The sequence below is a fragment of the Perca fluviatilis genome, chromosome 13 (assembly GCF_010015445.1).
Source record: "Perca fluviatilis chromosome 13, GENO_Pfluv_1.0, whole genome shotgun sequence".
Lineage (NCBI taxonomy): Eukaryota > Metazoa > Chordata > Actinopteri > Perciformes > Percidae > Perca > Perca fluviatilis.
Window position 1 is genome coordinate 14,885,534 of NC_053124.1, and position 16,026 is coordinate 14,901,559.

Sequence of the window (16,026 nt, forward strand, 5' to 3'; positions counted from 1 at the left end):
TTGTCTCTGCCGTCTCTGCCAGGGAAACAAGTGCAGCACAGTGCGCCGACTTGGGAGTGTGTCTGCTGGGGTCATGATATGGCTGCTCCACGGTCCCTCGCAGTCACGCTACCATTTCTTCCCTAAGCACCCCTCTGCCCTGGCCAGCCAGACAGCCGGCCCCAGCTGCACAACTGGCTGCCCTTTACCAGTTCAATCAGCCAAGGTCACCAACAATCAACCAGTGATGATGCACATCTGTGTCTGTGTGTGCGGGCAGGAAGGTATTGAGCAGCATGCCTCTTCTGAATTTTTTAATAAAATGGTAATGTCTCCCCCACTACTACACACATACACTTTTACACATGAACAAGCAACTGTATGCACATATACACATACAAAATCATGTTGTTGCCATCTGCAAAGAGCTATGTTAAATCCAGATGATCAGCTTTAAGTGTGTGCAAAGGATTAATGAGAGTCTGCAGCAAATCATTAAACGACACTTTCGAAATTTCAGAGTGAAAAGGATTTCTGCTAAACAGAACCATACACCAAAACTGGGCGGCTTTTTACATGGGTCGCACGCAACTTTATTTGCCTGTAAATAATTTTCCAACATCCCATTCAAGAATTGGAGCGTTTGATTTCGGTTTTATGAGAGCATGTTTTACAAATGCTACACGGGCCAAGAGAAACTGTACCTGGCAGTCACACTGAAAAAGGCTTTCCTCACCTTCTCTCGGTATTAATGAGCCCAGAAACAGCTCGGATCCAAAGCCAAAGTAGATTACATACAGTGCGAGGCAGTTGCCAAACCTATTGCATGACAAACATTGGTGCTGCTGAAAAGATGCTGAACTGGATTCCATCACATTAAAACGGACTGGTTACAACAATTAATGTCTAAAAATCCAAGTAGAAAATGTATAGAAACATTATAAGAACATTTCTGGCATTGTGAGGCATGTGAGGCATGTGATATATTTGCATTTAATCACATACTCCCAGTTGCAACTTGTGTGGTGTTCTTTGGATACCTGGAAGAAGAATGTGTTTAGGGGCATGGGGGAGCGATTGGAGTGAAATTATAACAAGCATAAATTGGACCCTTGGCACTGGCCTTTGTTTGAAAAGTCTTAATGACAAATCACCACTTTCCCTTTCACCTCCTAGTGTTTCGTCTGGGCTCTACCCAGGGTGCTCTGCTCCTATCCTGAGCGCCACATCATTGGCTGAGCCTGCTTAAGCCTCGCCCGTGGCCATATTCTCAAGAAGGCATTTTTGGTTTCATGCCTGACTTCTGTGCTAAACTGACGTTTACTGTTACTGCTGGCTGTTACCACGATTTGAAAATACCGACAAAGTATGTGGGAATTGTGGTGGTTTGTTGTGGTGCGAGGATAGATTCTGTGTCATTAATACCCCTTGCAGAAAATATAGCTTAAGTGATAAATCATATATGTCTTTAACAATTTCTTTCTCCTCTAATTTTGGAGTGTGTAAATGAGAACCAAACTAAGGAAACATTTAAATTGTTCTACGTGTGGGGAGTTTATTGGAGCCTTTTGCTCTCTGCTTAATTTAAGATGTTTATTTTCTCCCTGAAACTTGTGAAATTGACGATGAACAGGCACACTGTGCATCTTTGCTTAAAAAGTCATTGAAGGAGAAAAAAAAAAAAAAAATTTCTTTTTCTTTTTTTTTTTTTTTTTTTTTTTTTTTTTTTTTTAAAAAAAAAAAAAAAAACTTTAAAAAAAATTTAAATTTATAACAAAAAAAAAATAATAATTTTTTTATTTTTTTTTTTTTTTTTTTTTTTTTTTTTTTTTTTTTTTTTTTTTTTTTTTTTTTAAAAAAAATAAAAAAGATTTTTTTTTTTTACAAGAGGGTAAAGAACTGAAAATGCTTAATTAAAATGGCAGACGTCATATTGTCCTTGTGGACAAAGTTGGATTGTTAACATGCCAATTCAAAACACACACGATGGGTTCCTGGTGGTTTTGATATAGTGCTAATAATTACATCTTTTTACCTGACCAGGCTGAACAAATACACAACCCTTGACCTTAGTGCAGAAGAGAGGATTGTGTCCCATTCACAACATGAAACCACAGTCAGACCTCCAGACCTGACTGATGGCTTAGGGATGCCAAAGCTAAATCCAAGCCCAGGTGACCACCAGCGGTCCCGGTCTAACTACTTAATAAGTGGCTGTCCCAGGTTTCCTGGACATAGTCCAGACCCACAGAGGCCCCCTTCGAACGGACGCCCAAAAGCATAAGGAGGGCTTCATTTATCAATCAGACCAATCACAGACTTTTCCGGGGCTAGGGACGGCCACATGTTGGGGATTAGGCACACGGAATTCAGTACAAGCAAATTGTGGATGGTTAGTCAGTTAGAGATTATAGCAAATCAACAATGAAAAGAGTTGGATTACACTACAGTTGCAGCTGGATCAATGTGCTCTGGGTATCACCTATCAATGTAAATTTAAGACACATCGGCCGCTGCAGCGACTAGCATTTTCCTGCAATAAAGGAAGCTGCAGTTTCAGGACCGCATTTCTAGGACCCTAATTTGTGGTAGATGCTAGAATGTAGTCACCCTAACTCAAACCCTCTCTTTTAACCTAACCTTAACCCTTTAACTACGGCTGTAGAAATGTGGCCGTAGAAATGTGGTTGTAGAAATGCGGTCCTGAAACTGCAGCTTCATCTATTGCAGGAAGATACAGTAGTATAGACTGTGAATGAACATTTAGGATAATGCTAAATGCATTAGCTAAAAAAATATTGTAACATTGGCATATAGGAGTAACGAAGAGTCATAAAGTCGGCAAACTGACCATTAAAGGTACTCTAAGTGATGTGACGCGTTTTTTAGGCTAGAACATTTTTCGTCACATACAGCAAACATCTCCTCACTATCCGCTAGCTGCCTGTCCCCTGAACACACTGTAAAAAAACGCGGTCTCTGTAGACAGCCCAGGCTCCACAAACGCCAACAAAAACAAACTGCGCCAACCTGCCCCACGAACCATAACAAACAGTTTTCCAGCCAATAACCGACAAGAAGGAGTTGGTTGAGTCATGAATACACATTGTGGAAGTAGCCTACGTGCTAACGCTGCTGCAGTGATGGCTCAACCAGCTCCTTCTTGTCGGTTATTGGCTGGAACACTGTTATATAGTGAGGAGATGTTTGCTGTATAGAGCACCTGTTAGAGCACCTTTAACAGCAATATTTATACCTAAATTATGCTAACATTAGCCACCGTATACGCTACTGGTCCTACCAGACCAAGTAAGGCTTTAACAGCAAAACCCTTGAGTGTATTGAATTGAGCAATGTTGCATTTTATTGCTTACGAAGACAGCTTTTCATTTGAAAGAGAAAGAGTTCATTATTTATTCTCTCAAAAGTAACATGGTCTGACTTTAAGCATCTATAGGCTTGTATGTAGTGGTATATATTTGGCAGCATAAATTCCAAACTCATTTGCAGTTTGCAGTAACATGATCAGACACATGCTGATGGACACTCACTGTGCACATTTCTCACGCCACATTCACAGCATTAAAACTCAAATATCCAAGTGAGTGTGACATCACTGCATTACAAATAAGGTTCTTATGAAAGTTTCAGAGTAGATAATTATTGTTACCCAGCCAGCACACAAGCCGTGAGCTGTGCAACTGATTTAGAAGCCGCCGGAGAGAGGTGAGCCGTTACCGTCACCTCTGGCATGTTGTGTCACTCCTGCTCATTTCCATCTCTGCACACAGACGAGGACGAGGCTCTGACAGGTGTCAGAGCGGAGCAGAGCAGGTCTTGTCACTCATACACTGAACCCCCCCTGCTGTGTGGGACACACACTTTGATATACCATGACTATAACTAGAGAGAGAGGGAGGTGTGTCTGTTTCTGTGTGCAATAGATATAGAAATAGAAAATTACTGGGGAGAGAAAAAAGGGAGAAAAATGGTAAAAAGAGACACATGGGTAATGATAGATATGGAGGCAATAGACAATACATAATGATCCTCTTAAAATTTCAGTATAGTATAGTGATATAGTATATATAGTTAAAGTATATAAAGTCGGAATAGGGGAATATGTATTTGTTCAGCACATTGGGTGAAAGCTAAAGACTTTTTTAAGCAAAACAGTTAGAAATTCAAAAGCCAGCAATTCTCTATGGACATGTGCCGTCTCTCACAAAGCCTTTTTGTGACACTGATCTTGGGCCACATCACAGCACAATAGATGCACTTCAGGCTTAAGTTAGCAAAGGCTCAATAAGTATGGAGAGAACATGCATCCTTTACCTATTTGGCCTAAATGAGGAATTGCCATTCAATTATTTTATTTTTTTCAAGTGGATTTGAATTTATCTGTATGTACGGTGTACTATTTTATATCTGTTGGCACTATTTAGTTTACTTGTAATTTATTTGTAGCAGTCAATAAAAAATATGTCAATTCACTGTGCACTATTGCCAAAGAAATTAACAATGATTTAACACAGAGGACAGCTTAAGCTAATGACTTTGTGTCAGCATGAAGATAGACTTTGCAGATAATAGGTACTTTCAATAAGAGTGCTTTTCACAGAGGGGGTTATCACCTATGGTAAGAGTGTGTGAGTGCTTTTCACGTACAGTATAGGTCCATGGCATTGGACCATGGACACAGAGGTATTACACTATTAGCGCACATTACTGGAAATAAATTAGCATGTAATTTTATGATTTTATTAAATGATATTTTTGAGTTCTAAAAGTACAGCTGTTGTAATTGTGATTGAAAGTGTTGAGCAGCAGGATTATCATGCATTTATGCAAAGAAATTTAAAATCTATAAATGGTTTGTAAAGCTTGTGAGATGAATTTGTACCCCCTCTGTGTTGGTAACAATATTAAACAGTATTGGCAAATTACTATTGCTGTTTATTCCAACCCTATAGTGCTGTCTAGCTACCAATAGAGGTGTCATTGTTCCTCAACTCTAGATTTCAACTAGAGGCTCAGGCTAGACCCCCCTCCCCTATTTCTTTTCTCCCTCGCTGATAGCATTTATCAGCAGCGTCCTGATAAAAACAAAATATGCAACTTAAGCCCGAGCACGGCTAAGCCGCCAAGGTGGACAGGATTACCTGGAGGGTAGCCGGGACAGGCATCAGATTGTACTGTCATAAAGGGCCATTAGCCTCTTGGCAAACTGTACCTCAATCCGAAGATGACAGAGCTTTTCAAGACGGACAGGGGGGGAAAATATGAAACTTAAATTCGTCATGACAGACATCTCAATGAATGAGACCCCCAGAAAAATGGCTCTGTAGAGCAAAACAAACATAAAAATTTCCTTTATTTTTATGTTCATATGACACATATGGGAATTTAATTGATTGTATTACCAAGTTTGAAATAAATCATATCCACTGTTCTCTACTTGGTTTAAGTATTTATATGAAAAGTGAGACTGGGTTTCCACACAACACACAATGGAGTAGACTTAGTGACTGGCTGGGATTAAATTTAATACAGGATCTTGACAGACATATCCTGGAAGCATATCGCTCTCTCTGCAGATTTCCTAGGAGCAAAGCTTACATGTTTTTTCTTGGATTTGCCTCATTAATTGGCTACTTAAGTCCCCTTAATCCATGATGATCACTTTCTTGTATGTCTTAGGGCATTTCTTTAAGCTAAGGTATCCCGTTACTTTCTTGTCTCACAGCTTTGACAACAGAATTCAGCTCAAACAAATCTAAACTTTTTACGGTATGCACACGCTCAGTTTAGAGTGGCACCCGGAAGCCTCCATTTGGAGGCAGGGAAAATGACAATGCAAAGTGTAATTGTTAGGAGGGAGGTGTCTAGACAAAGTGTCCGCAGGTACAGAAAGTATACGGCTAGACGACACAGCAGACAACCAGCTGTCACCCTATGTGCTGTCAATTTCTCTGACATGTGGAAGAAGAGGTCTTGTCCGTTATCTCTGGGACACACACACTTCTGTCTTCTCTCTCAAATCTCCACCCATTTCTATCCATCTACCTCTCACTGTGCACCGCCTCAAGGCCATATCATGAGCAGGGCCTGTGATAAAGAGCCAGGCAGTAGTGGCGGGGTTGATGGGGGGGGGCAGACTGGCCAGGCAGGCTTCAGCTGGAGTCTTCCTCTGTCTGCCCTGTCTGTTTCTTTCAGTGCAGCGACTGCCGACCTGTCCTTTCCCAGAGGGCTTTGTGAAAGGACAGAAATGTGATGCTGCTACTCAGACATAAGTTGCGGTGGAGTCTGTCTGCCATGTTGTATCTCCCTTCTATGATCCACCCTCCACCCTCCTCAACCTCCTCCTATTTTACCTGAGCAGAGAGACTACAGGCGCCAGCCACGGTGTAACTGCAGTCTCAGGTATGCTGGGCGGACATTGCAGCCACTTCCCAGGGCTTCACCTGCACCAGGAGACTGATTGACGCGGGCACCACAATCAGCTAGGGAGGGCAGCCCAAAGCAAGTCTAACTGTCATTCATAAATCAAATTCTCTGAAGGTGTAAATTAAATTGCCTCTTTGGTTGTCATTTCATAGCCTTAGTAAGTTTAACTGCACTCATCCTTTCAATCCTATAGTCTCTTTAAAAATAGTGACACTTATTCTTTTGTCAGAAATATTGTTAGAATCAGGCCCTGAGAGCGGCTAATAACTAAAGAGCTATCACGTAATGGGAACTCTTTCTACTTTCTCAAGATAGGAATTTTTCAATATATTTGGACATTTCATAAATCAAACAATTGATCAATTAATCAAGAAAATGATCTGCAGATTAATCTGTGATGAAAATAAACGTCAGTTGCAGCCTTAAAAGTATCAATAAGCATGTAATACTTATTCCTTCATTCATTAATTCAAATGTCAAAATTCAAACGTTTTAAATGCTCTTTTATATTTAAAACATGTAGTTTTTAAGCATGCATTTCTACATCCAACTGCAAAGAGGCTATTTAAACACATTGGCATTTACTTCCTGCACTTTCTCTCCATGTCTTGTACCTCTTTCCTCCGACTGTTGTGGCATTGTCATGTGCAAAGGCTTAGGATGATTACAAAATAATTTGAAAATTGAATAAGTACGTAGAGCCTAAGTTGAGGTTTGCTCCATCTGTCAACATATGACAGCTGCAGAGCCATTTTCATTGTGGTGCGAGCGGTTTTGTGGTAAATGTGCACTCTCATTTATCCAAAATACATCCTAAGCTGTGGCTGCCGCTTCATTATTTGAGCAGGCCACATGGGTTACAATGCGCATTTGTTCCTAAATGAAAAATCTATGCAGAAATTTGACTGACTTGTGTGCATATGTTTTGAGGAAAGAAGACTGCACAAGGCTTTTGTGGTAGTATGGGAGAGAGAGAGAGAGAGAGAGAGAGAGAGAGAGAGAGAGAGAGAGAGAGTGTGTGTGTGTCTGGGAGAGAGTGAACCATAAAAGGGGAAATTCAGGGAGGCAGAGAGAAATAGCTTTCTGTTTTCCTAAATATTTGCAAGTATTTTCTAAGCTTTGCTCCATCCTTTCAATGTCAAACCACTGTTAGTGAAAGCCATCCAAGCTGAAAACACGGAAACAAGCAAACACATGCTGTACAGTAGCCCTAGCTATATCTGCAAAAGCTTTTTTAAAGTTCACATCAAATCAAAATCATCTAAATGTATTTTATGTTTTTTCTTGCTCTTCACATCTTTTATTAAAATACAAACTACAGTTTGGAGCCATCGGAGCCTATTGAGATCTGTTCATGTTGAATCAGCATCATACTCAGAATGATCAGCAACTTAATTATGTAAGAAATATTACCTTCCATCCAAAAAACCACAAGACACAACATCACACATCAACTACATCAATCCGCATATTGCTATGCTAAAAAGTGTTTAATTTTTAACAAATTATTTGATGGATAGCATACAACAATATTGAAATTTCCATGACACCACAACCATGTGGACTCAGGTAGCCTACATCTTACATATTTTCATGAACATCAAATCTTTTATTTTCACATCTACTGACAAGCCAGTAAACGGTATCCAGAATCATTTTACAATTGAATAAAGATAAGATTGACATAACCTAGCCTACTTGTTATAATGATAATTGAAATACACTGAGCATGTCAGGAAACCTCATTTCAGACGTAGAACTTTATAAGTCAGTAGGCCTAGGCTAACATATGGGGCAGCTATAACATGCCATATCAAAAGTTAGTTATTAATATGCAAAGCTAATTTGATTTGTTCATGTAGCGTATTCATCGCAAATAGGTTAGACTACTGCAATGTGTGTGTGTGTGTGTGTGTGTGTGTGTGTGTGTGTGTGTGTGTGTGTGTGTGTGTGTGTGTGTGTGTGTGTGTGTGAGAGAGCTAGAGATAGAGATAGAGAGATAGAGAGAGAGAGAGAGAGAGTCTGATTTAGTGTGTCTGTCTGTGTCAATGCTGTCTGAGCGGTGCATGTGTTTTCTTTTACTGTCTCTGAGTGAGTGCAAATCATAGACTACAGTCTATGGTACAAATGCATATTAATGTAAAGCACGCTGAGTTTACTTTTAATGAAATATGCTACATAACCTACAACAAAAATATCTTACCTTGCCGTAAAGCATGGTGCTGCGCTTTCCTGCGCAGTCAACGCAATCTATAGCCGCACGAACAGCTTCAGCGTCCCACAAGTCCTGCCATAGAGAGCCATTCGTTGACAAACAGCAACACAGCGGTAACGCAGCTAACATGTCAGACAAGAAACAGACAGTGGACCTTGGCTTACTGGAGGAGGATGATGAGTTTGAAGAATTCCCAGCCGAAGGTAAATAATACAGATGTTATTTGAAGTCATACTGCTCTTGTTTTCTTTTTACTGACCATCGTTAACGTTACTTGTTACAGTGTTTTCGTTGCGGGGCCCTGCAACAGTGACTCAGCTAGCCTAGCCATGTTAGCTTTACCTAGCATTTAGCTAACTAGCTAGCTGGTAACACGCCACAGCCAGCTGATCTGGCTAAGTTAGCTAACTTTACTAAATTACTCATCCGATGGAGCTTGCTGTCTTCTATTGTCATAGCCGTTTCCTTTTTTACTTTACTTCTCTGTTTGTTATTTTGCTAGCGTGTATAATTAATGCGAGACGACAAGCTAACTAAAGTGAAGCTAGCCGTTCAGGTAAACTGTGACCTATAATAAGTTAAAGCTAGCTAGCTAAGTGGACAGTCAATAGCACCTATGGTGTTTTTAACGTTTCTTTTTGTCTCTCAATTGAGTATTTGACTAGCTACAGTACTTTGTTTTCTAATGTTGTTGAAATCACACTTTTAAATTCCTAGATTGGACGGGGCTGGATGAAGATGAAGACGCTCATGTTTGGGAAGACAACTGGGATGATGACAACGTAGAGGATGATTTCTCAAATCAACTGAGGTAAATAAATCTGAATAACCTTACTCAATACATTTCAGTGTTTAGCTACACTCCCTCATAGGCTGTCAGTGTATCTAGCAGTGCAGGCCAAGTAATTAAGATGCTGGGTACAGGTGGATTAGTTTATTTTCATATGTGGTTTTAATAGTATTACTAAGTTATTGAAGTCATTCTTGGTGTGGACTAATTGCTTTACACTTGATGCATACAGGCCAAATTGTCTTGCATGAAATACAGTGCATGAGACACACAGCTCTTTGATGAATTATTTGACATATACTATCTGGGACCGAAAATAACCACTATGTGAGACCACTAGTGACAGGCAGACCTTTTCTCCAATAACTTTCACTACAGTATTGCATTTACAAGATATTGATTCTTGAAAGATTTCCAAATTTCACTGTATGATTAGCTACTTTGGTTTCACGTGTTAATGGTTATTTTTTGCTGACTTATAAGTACTGTGAGGTATTACTGTAAAACAAGGGGACTTGTTTAAGATATTGCTCTTGATGTCTTACTTTAAGTGTGTGTTCTTAAGAAATAAAACACAAGTAAACAATATGCCCATATTTGAATTGCAGTTAATATGGAAACCAATGCTAATGGTTAGATTGGTTTAAACAAGTAAACATTTTGATAGGACCAAATTAAACAGGAACGAAATCCAGTGCAAAGCTTATGGTCTCTTTAACGATAAAGAAAGGTTGTTTTTTTTTCCCTTCAAATATACAGCTATAAAAGGCTGTTTAGGAAGCTACTTGTGGCAGATTGCTCTTGGATCAGTATTAATACAATTTGTGAATTGCAGAAAATCTGGTTTCTTACTTTGCAGCCATTACGCAGCTCCTCTTTATAGCTTAGGTTGTTATGAATTGCAGTAGGCCACTGCATGTTTCACTTGTATCTGAAATTGTGCAATAAGCATGTTGCAAATTACACATCAAAGTTATCCTAAGATCCATCATGCAAACTCACACTTATTGGATAATCAATAACTGTTGATATAGAAGTGGCTGGTCTGTTTTATTTGAGTACACTTTAAACAGTAATATGCTGTTTAGGCCAATTATGATAGCCATGCTATTAAGTTGTTTCTTAAAGATATCATTATCGGTGTGTGTGCGCATCAAATCCATAGCTGCACACATTATGCAATATTTATATATATTTTCCACTCATCTCTTAATGGTTCTCACAATCAATAGCAGAGGGTGCTTATGCCTCAACCACCCACATGTAATCATCTCTACTGACTTGATCTTTCTATTTTCCTTGCAGAGCTGAGCTGGAAAAACATGGTTACAAGATGGAGACGTCTTAGCGGCTGACAAGGCCGTTCAGTATTTGAAGACATTGGATATGGACATTTATATTTCAATATTACTGGTTGACCACACACCGCCAGAATAGATTTGAGGATGTTAATTTGTTTTTGTAAGAAATATTGATGGAAGTAAATTGTTAAGAGAAAACTGTTCCTCTGAGTGTTTTTACTTACTGACTATAATGAAAATGTTTAGACATTATTTATGGATACAATACAATAGAATACATTTGCTATTTTACGCAAACCTGAGCAACTGGATTGCATTACTTCAGTATTCACAGGAACATTGCTGAAATTGAGCAAGTTATATTAGTAAATTAATACATTATAATTGCCTTCATACCTCCCAATTCATGCTGCATAACCAATGGATAAATTCAACTGATGCTGGAATGGTCATTACTAGAAATCTAGCCTGCATCTTCCCATTTCACTAATTCCTTAGAATGCTTCTATTCTTTGATGCATAAGCTAAATCCATTGCAGTTATTGGTTTTTGTGTGGAAGATGACTTCCTAGATGATTTGCTAAAATATCTTCAAATTACAGTCTTTGTAAATGGACTGTTTTTATATAGCGCTTTTCTAGTCTTAACGACTACTCAAAGTGCTTTTACATAGTACAGGAACCATTCACCATTCACACACATTCATATGCTGTGGCCGAGGCTGCTGTACAAGGTGCCACCTGCTCATCAGATAAACATTCACACACATTTGTACTCCGATGTGCAACATCGGCGGCAACTCTGGGTTCAGTGTCTTGCCCAAGGACACTTCGACATGGGACTGCAGGGCCAGGGATCCGCTCTACCACTGAGCCACAGCCGCCCCATTTTGTAAGAGCTGTTGATCTCCTCAGAAGCACACCTGCCAAGTCAACACAATCTACCTGTAATGGACGGCTTGTTTTTGCCCTCTGACATAGTGATATTCTGACTGATATTCAAGATCATTTTGTAGCAACCATATATTTATGTTAAGGGAGAAGAGAGAAAAAGTGTACACGGGGAAACAGATGTACATAAGCTGTGCGCAGTGGAGGTACACAATGCAAACAAGTGTGTTTGTGGTGCATGCTACACACATACAAAGGCAGTTCCTCTGCACTGTGCTGTATAACGGCCCCCTTCCCTCTAAACCCTACAGCGCTGGGCCGAGTCCCTGAAGGAGAGATTATCCACTGCCGTGTTTGTCAGAAGCAGGGAGGGGGTCTCAGCATGGGGCCTCCCAGCCTGCCTTGCCCGGGCCTGCCCCTACTGCCAGCCAGGCCCTTCTCTTCCGCTTGTCACAGCGGGGACTCTCATACTGAACCAGAGGCCAATTTATCCCTGCCACACTCCCCCGGCAAAATGATTTCTCTCAGTGTTTTGTCGACTCTCAGTCCCAGGGTCCTAATGAGGTGAAATGGATGCCAGTAAGACCAAGGCTGCAAGAGCTGCTTTCATCCTGAAAACAACATTCATCCTCTGCCTCTAGGAGTGGATAGTAACCTTAATACATTTACTCAAGTACTGTATTTGCGTGCAGTTTTTGTACTTGTTTGAGATGAACATGTAGTTTTGAATTCACTATATCCAATGTATGTAGCTGTTGAATAATGCGGTGTTATTTTAAAAACACGATAAGCTCAGAATGGCACGCAGTGTGTGACAGGATTGTGCTGGCTTCACGTCACTGCAGTAGAGCCATGAAAAATGAAACTTGATTTAGTAAAATACCTGAAACAATAATACAAATCACAAATGTGTGTTACAGATTCCATGAGAAAAGTCTGGCCTTCCTCATCCAGTACAATATTGTGAATTATGCCAAACTCAGTTTCTGTGTCCTTTCTCATATAGCCCTTTTCCAGGCATTTCGAGGGCTGGTCCTCCTTCTAAAGGGTACAACAACACAAGTATGGAGGGGTTAGGCAAGTTTCGACATTACAAATCTTATAACCTGACGATTCAGAACATCTTATTACATTTTATAATGTTTTTATTAATTTCTCTCACATTTAGAATATTTTTTCCACCTCTGCCTTCTGCCTGTGGGTGGTCATTCCTACTAACTTTTGTTAGTTTCCTCTTGTGGTGCTGATTTACCAGCACTATTTGCTGTTTTGCAATAGTTTATATTTGGAAAGAGTCATTCTGCACTTCAAAGTGCTACACTCAGATTTTGGCACTAAAGGCTGGAAAAGGTGGAAAGTGGAAGTCTGTTAGCTCAGGTCAAGTGTTTAGACGTTGGCAACTGAAAGCACGCTGACAAGCGTCTGATAGTCTCTCGTTCTCTTCTGGGAAAATGCAAAATCCCTGTTTACTACTAGTTATTTTCCCAATCAGCTGCATATCACAGCCCAACAACTCTCCTGGACATATATTGTGATTGAAAGAATACCTTCCAGCTGCTACTGATATACATGTCAATAAAGAAAATAAATATTTTTTGGCAAGTAACCTACTATGGGAAATAAAGGAAAGTCACATGTTCATCAAGTGAACTCAAAGAGCTCTGACTCATACATGGGTGATACTCGGATCTGTTTAATGCCCTTGAAACTAAGGGCCCTGGGCCAGATGATAATTCTAAGGGTTGGGAAGTCGGTGAAGTGAGAGAATCGCTAAGTGAGAGCAACAGAGGAGGACCTGTGACCATTTTGTTTGTGCTCAGAGCATGAGATTGGTCCCTTGTGTTTGACGCCATGAGGGCCTCGACAGGCCCTCAATATTCAACCTCACAGATCGCCAGGCTTTTCAGTGTCTCTGCACTGGTTCTTCTTTGGTCCCATTTAATTGTGACTTTAATTTGTGCACACATTTTTGTTGTTCCTTTGTGACCCACATGATTCCCCATGACATGTACGAGAAGGCTCACTGTGGCTGGTATTGACTGACTCACAGAGGTCTGAATAACAATCTTCTGGGTGAATATTTAGACATGATTTAAAGGTTGCATTTGAAATCTTTTAAACAATGGATTACTTTTTAAAAGGGGCTGTTACTTGTGCTTGTGTAGTCTTGATACAGAAATCCAAGCCATGTGTAATACTTTCAACGTAATACATTCTGGATCAGTCTATATGAGAACTACTGGATGCCAGAAATTCATTAAACTGATTCTTGTCTTTATGAAAGAAAGCATTTTTTTTTTTTATTTGCAAACCATTTTCCCTCGGCCCACGCAGTTCTGAGACCACATGACTCCATGCTAGAGAGCAGCCAATGGAACTGTGGCGAAGACTATTTCATAACACTTCATGTTGGGAGATGGCATATCCATTGTTCTCCAGGCCCACAAGCCTGTGGGCGAGAGTCCCTGCTGTGTCTACATGGAGGAAACACACCAGCCTCCCAGGCTATATTTTCCTCTCCTTCCTGCAGACACTGGAAGCTACAGTGACCATTCGAACTTTCTCCCCACCGTTGCAGGCCCTGCTCTCTCCACTTCTCCCCTCTCCAATCCCTTCGCCACCAAGCCAGGGAGAAGACGAAGCTGTCTCTGCACAGCTAGGAAGCATGCAGCTGCTACTATAATAGCCCTAATTGCACGTTTCTTTTGTTGGGCTGAAATTAGCGGCAGGGCTACAATACCACAACTAAAACCCCCAAAAACCTCCAAGTAAAGATGGAGGGGAGAGAGTTTAAAAAAAAAAAAAAAGACACTCGGGGTGCGTTCAGTGAGACTGCCAAACTACTGCCGAATGGCCCACACCTGCACGCTCGCACCCCCGCTAGAATAAACACAGATAATAAGGTATAATTACTTTAGAAAATAATAACGAGGAGCAACCCTTCAGACCCCCCTATTCCCGTTGACAAAGGGCTGCCTGTTTATTGTGGGGGGTGAAACAACCCCAAAGGACGCTGGCGAATGCCCTATCAAAAGACCTGAGGGCCCTACCGAGGGTCCCTTATAGGACAGCCATCAGTGTCAAGGAGGACTGGGGCTTTTAAGTCGCTTCTACCCTAACTGCCTCAATTAACCAGTATAGATTGACCACAGGCTACTTTTTAAGCTCCATTCATTCTCATCAAAATGATCCTGTGTTGTCATGAATGATTCTCCCCCTTTCTATGGGATCAGAAGAAACCCAGTATATGTATCATCTAAAAATGTATTGATAATATCATGTGCAAGTGAAGTAAAATCTGTGATCTAAATATTCTCTTAAAATAGATCCAATACAAAAATAAACAACCTTTTAAATACAATTAGAATATATGAGTACTGTACTGTAATATAGCAGTAGTAGAGTTTTATTCAAGCTGCTATAGGTAGGTTGTAATCATGTTGGTTAGTAGTATGAAGTCGCATCTACCCAATTCCTGCATCCTCGCCATCTTTACATCAAGGACTAAGCTAAATTGGAAATATGCCCCTTTCACACTTGCACTGCAAACCTGAAATGATCTAGACATTACCCAGCAGAGCTGTATGCGAGCGAGACCGCAATTGTCCGAATCTGTTGGATCGGACAAACGGTGTACCCCGCCAAGCTCCCTAGTACAAAGTCAGTGTTATCGCCGATTGAGCCAAGTGTGAAAATTCACAAAAAGCAAACGCAAAACAAACATCCGAGGGTGAAGAAAGAGGGTGATGAAAATGTCTAACTGGAGAGACATTCGGGAACTTTCGTCGGTAAGGGCCGGCGCCAACTAGACGCCAAACCAACTAGCCTGGCTCAGTCCAAAGGCAACAAAATCGTCATACCAGCACTTCTAAAGCTCAGTAATTGAAAAAAGAAAAAAAAATCATACTCCCTGTTTTCTGAGGGGTTATGGTATGGGTCAGACTTTTTTGTTGTTGTCTCTGAGCAGTTGCCAGGCAACCAGGAAAGACTCCAGGAAGTTGCCGCCAGATTCAGCACACATCATTCCAAACTTAAGCCACAAAAGCTTTTTAATCTAAAACATAGCATACGTTGAAACTTTGATCTTTAGAAAACTAAAGAAATCTTCACTTTGACACTTCAGTGAGCATCGAGCACCATACTTTGACCCAAAATGTCATACTTGTAGTTAAGGGAAACATAAATATAAACATAATTTCTACAATGGAAATATTTGACTTCACCTAGTTACACATATAACTAAAAGATACAATATCTGGGTTATATTTCATGCTTTGCTCTGAAACCTCTCCTAGTTTTTATTGGAGGCATCACAGCTCAGCTGAAAATGAGGATAACGCCATTTGAACATGTGGACATGACACTGGATATCTGAGACAGTATGGGATCACGCCACAGCCTCAC

General features: G+C 40.4%; 1 protein-coding gene across 1 annotated transcript; it reads left to right on the forward strand.

Moving 5' to 3' along the window:
* The first annotated feature begins 8,646 nt into the window (after positions 1–8,646).
* sem1 (SEM1 26S proteasome complex subunit) lies at positions 8,647–10,930 on the forward strand. Its single transcript, XM_039819176.1, has 3 exons — positions 8,647–8,844; positions 9,359–9,452; positions 10,737–10,930. The coding sequence occupies exons 1-3, from the start codon at positions 8,769–8,771 to the stop codon at positions 10,777–10,779; spliced, it is 213 nt and encodes a 70-aa protein (XP_039675110.1). The 5' UTR covers positions 8,647–8,768; the 3' UTR covers positions 10,780–10,930.
* Positions 10,931–16,026: the final 5,096 nt, after the last annotated feature.

Coding starts and splice junctions, on each gene's coding strand:
- sem1 (XM_039819176.1), top strand. CDS start 8,769: ATGTCAGACAAGAAACAGACAGTGGACCTTGGCTTACTGGAGGAGGAT. Junction 8,845..9,358: donor TGAAGAATTCCCAGCCGAAG/GTAAATAATACA, acceptor TTAAATTCCTAG/ATTGGACGGGGCTGGATGAA. Junction 9,453..10,736: donor GATTTCTCAAATCAACTGAG/GTAAATAAATCT, acceptor TTTTCCTTGCAG/AGCTGAGCTGGAAAAACATG.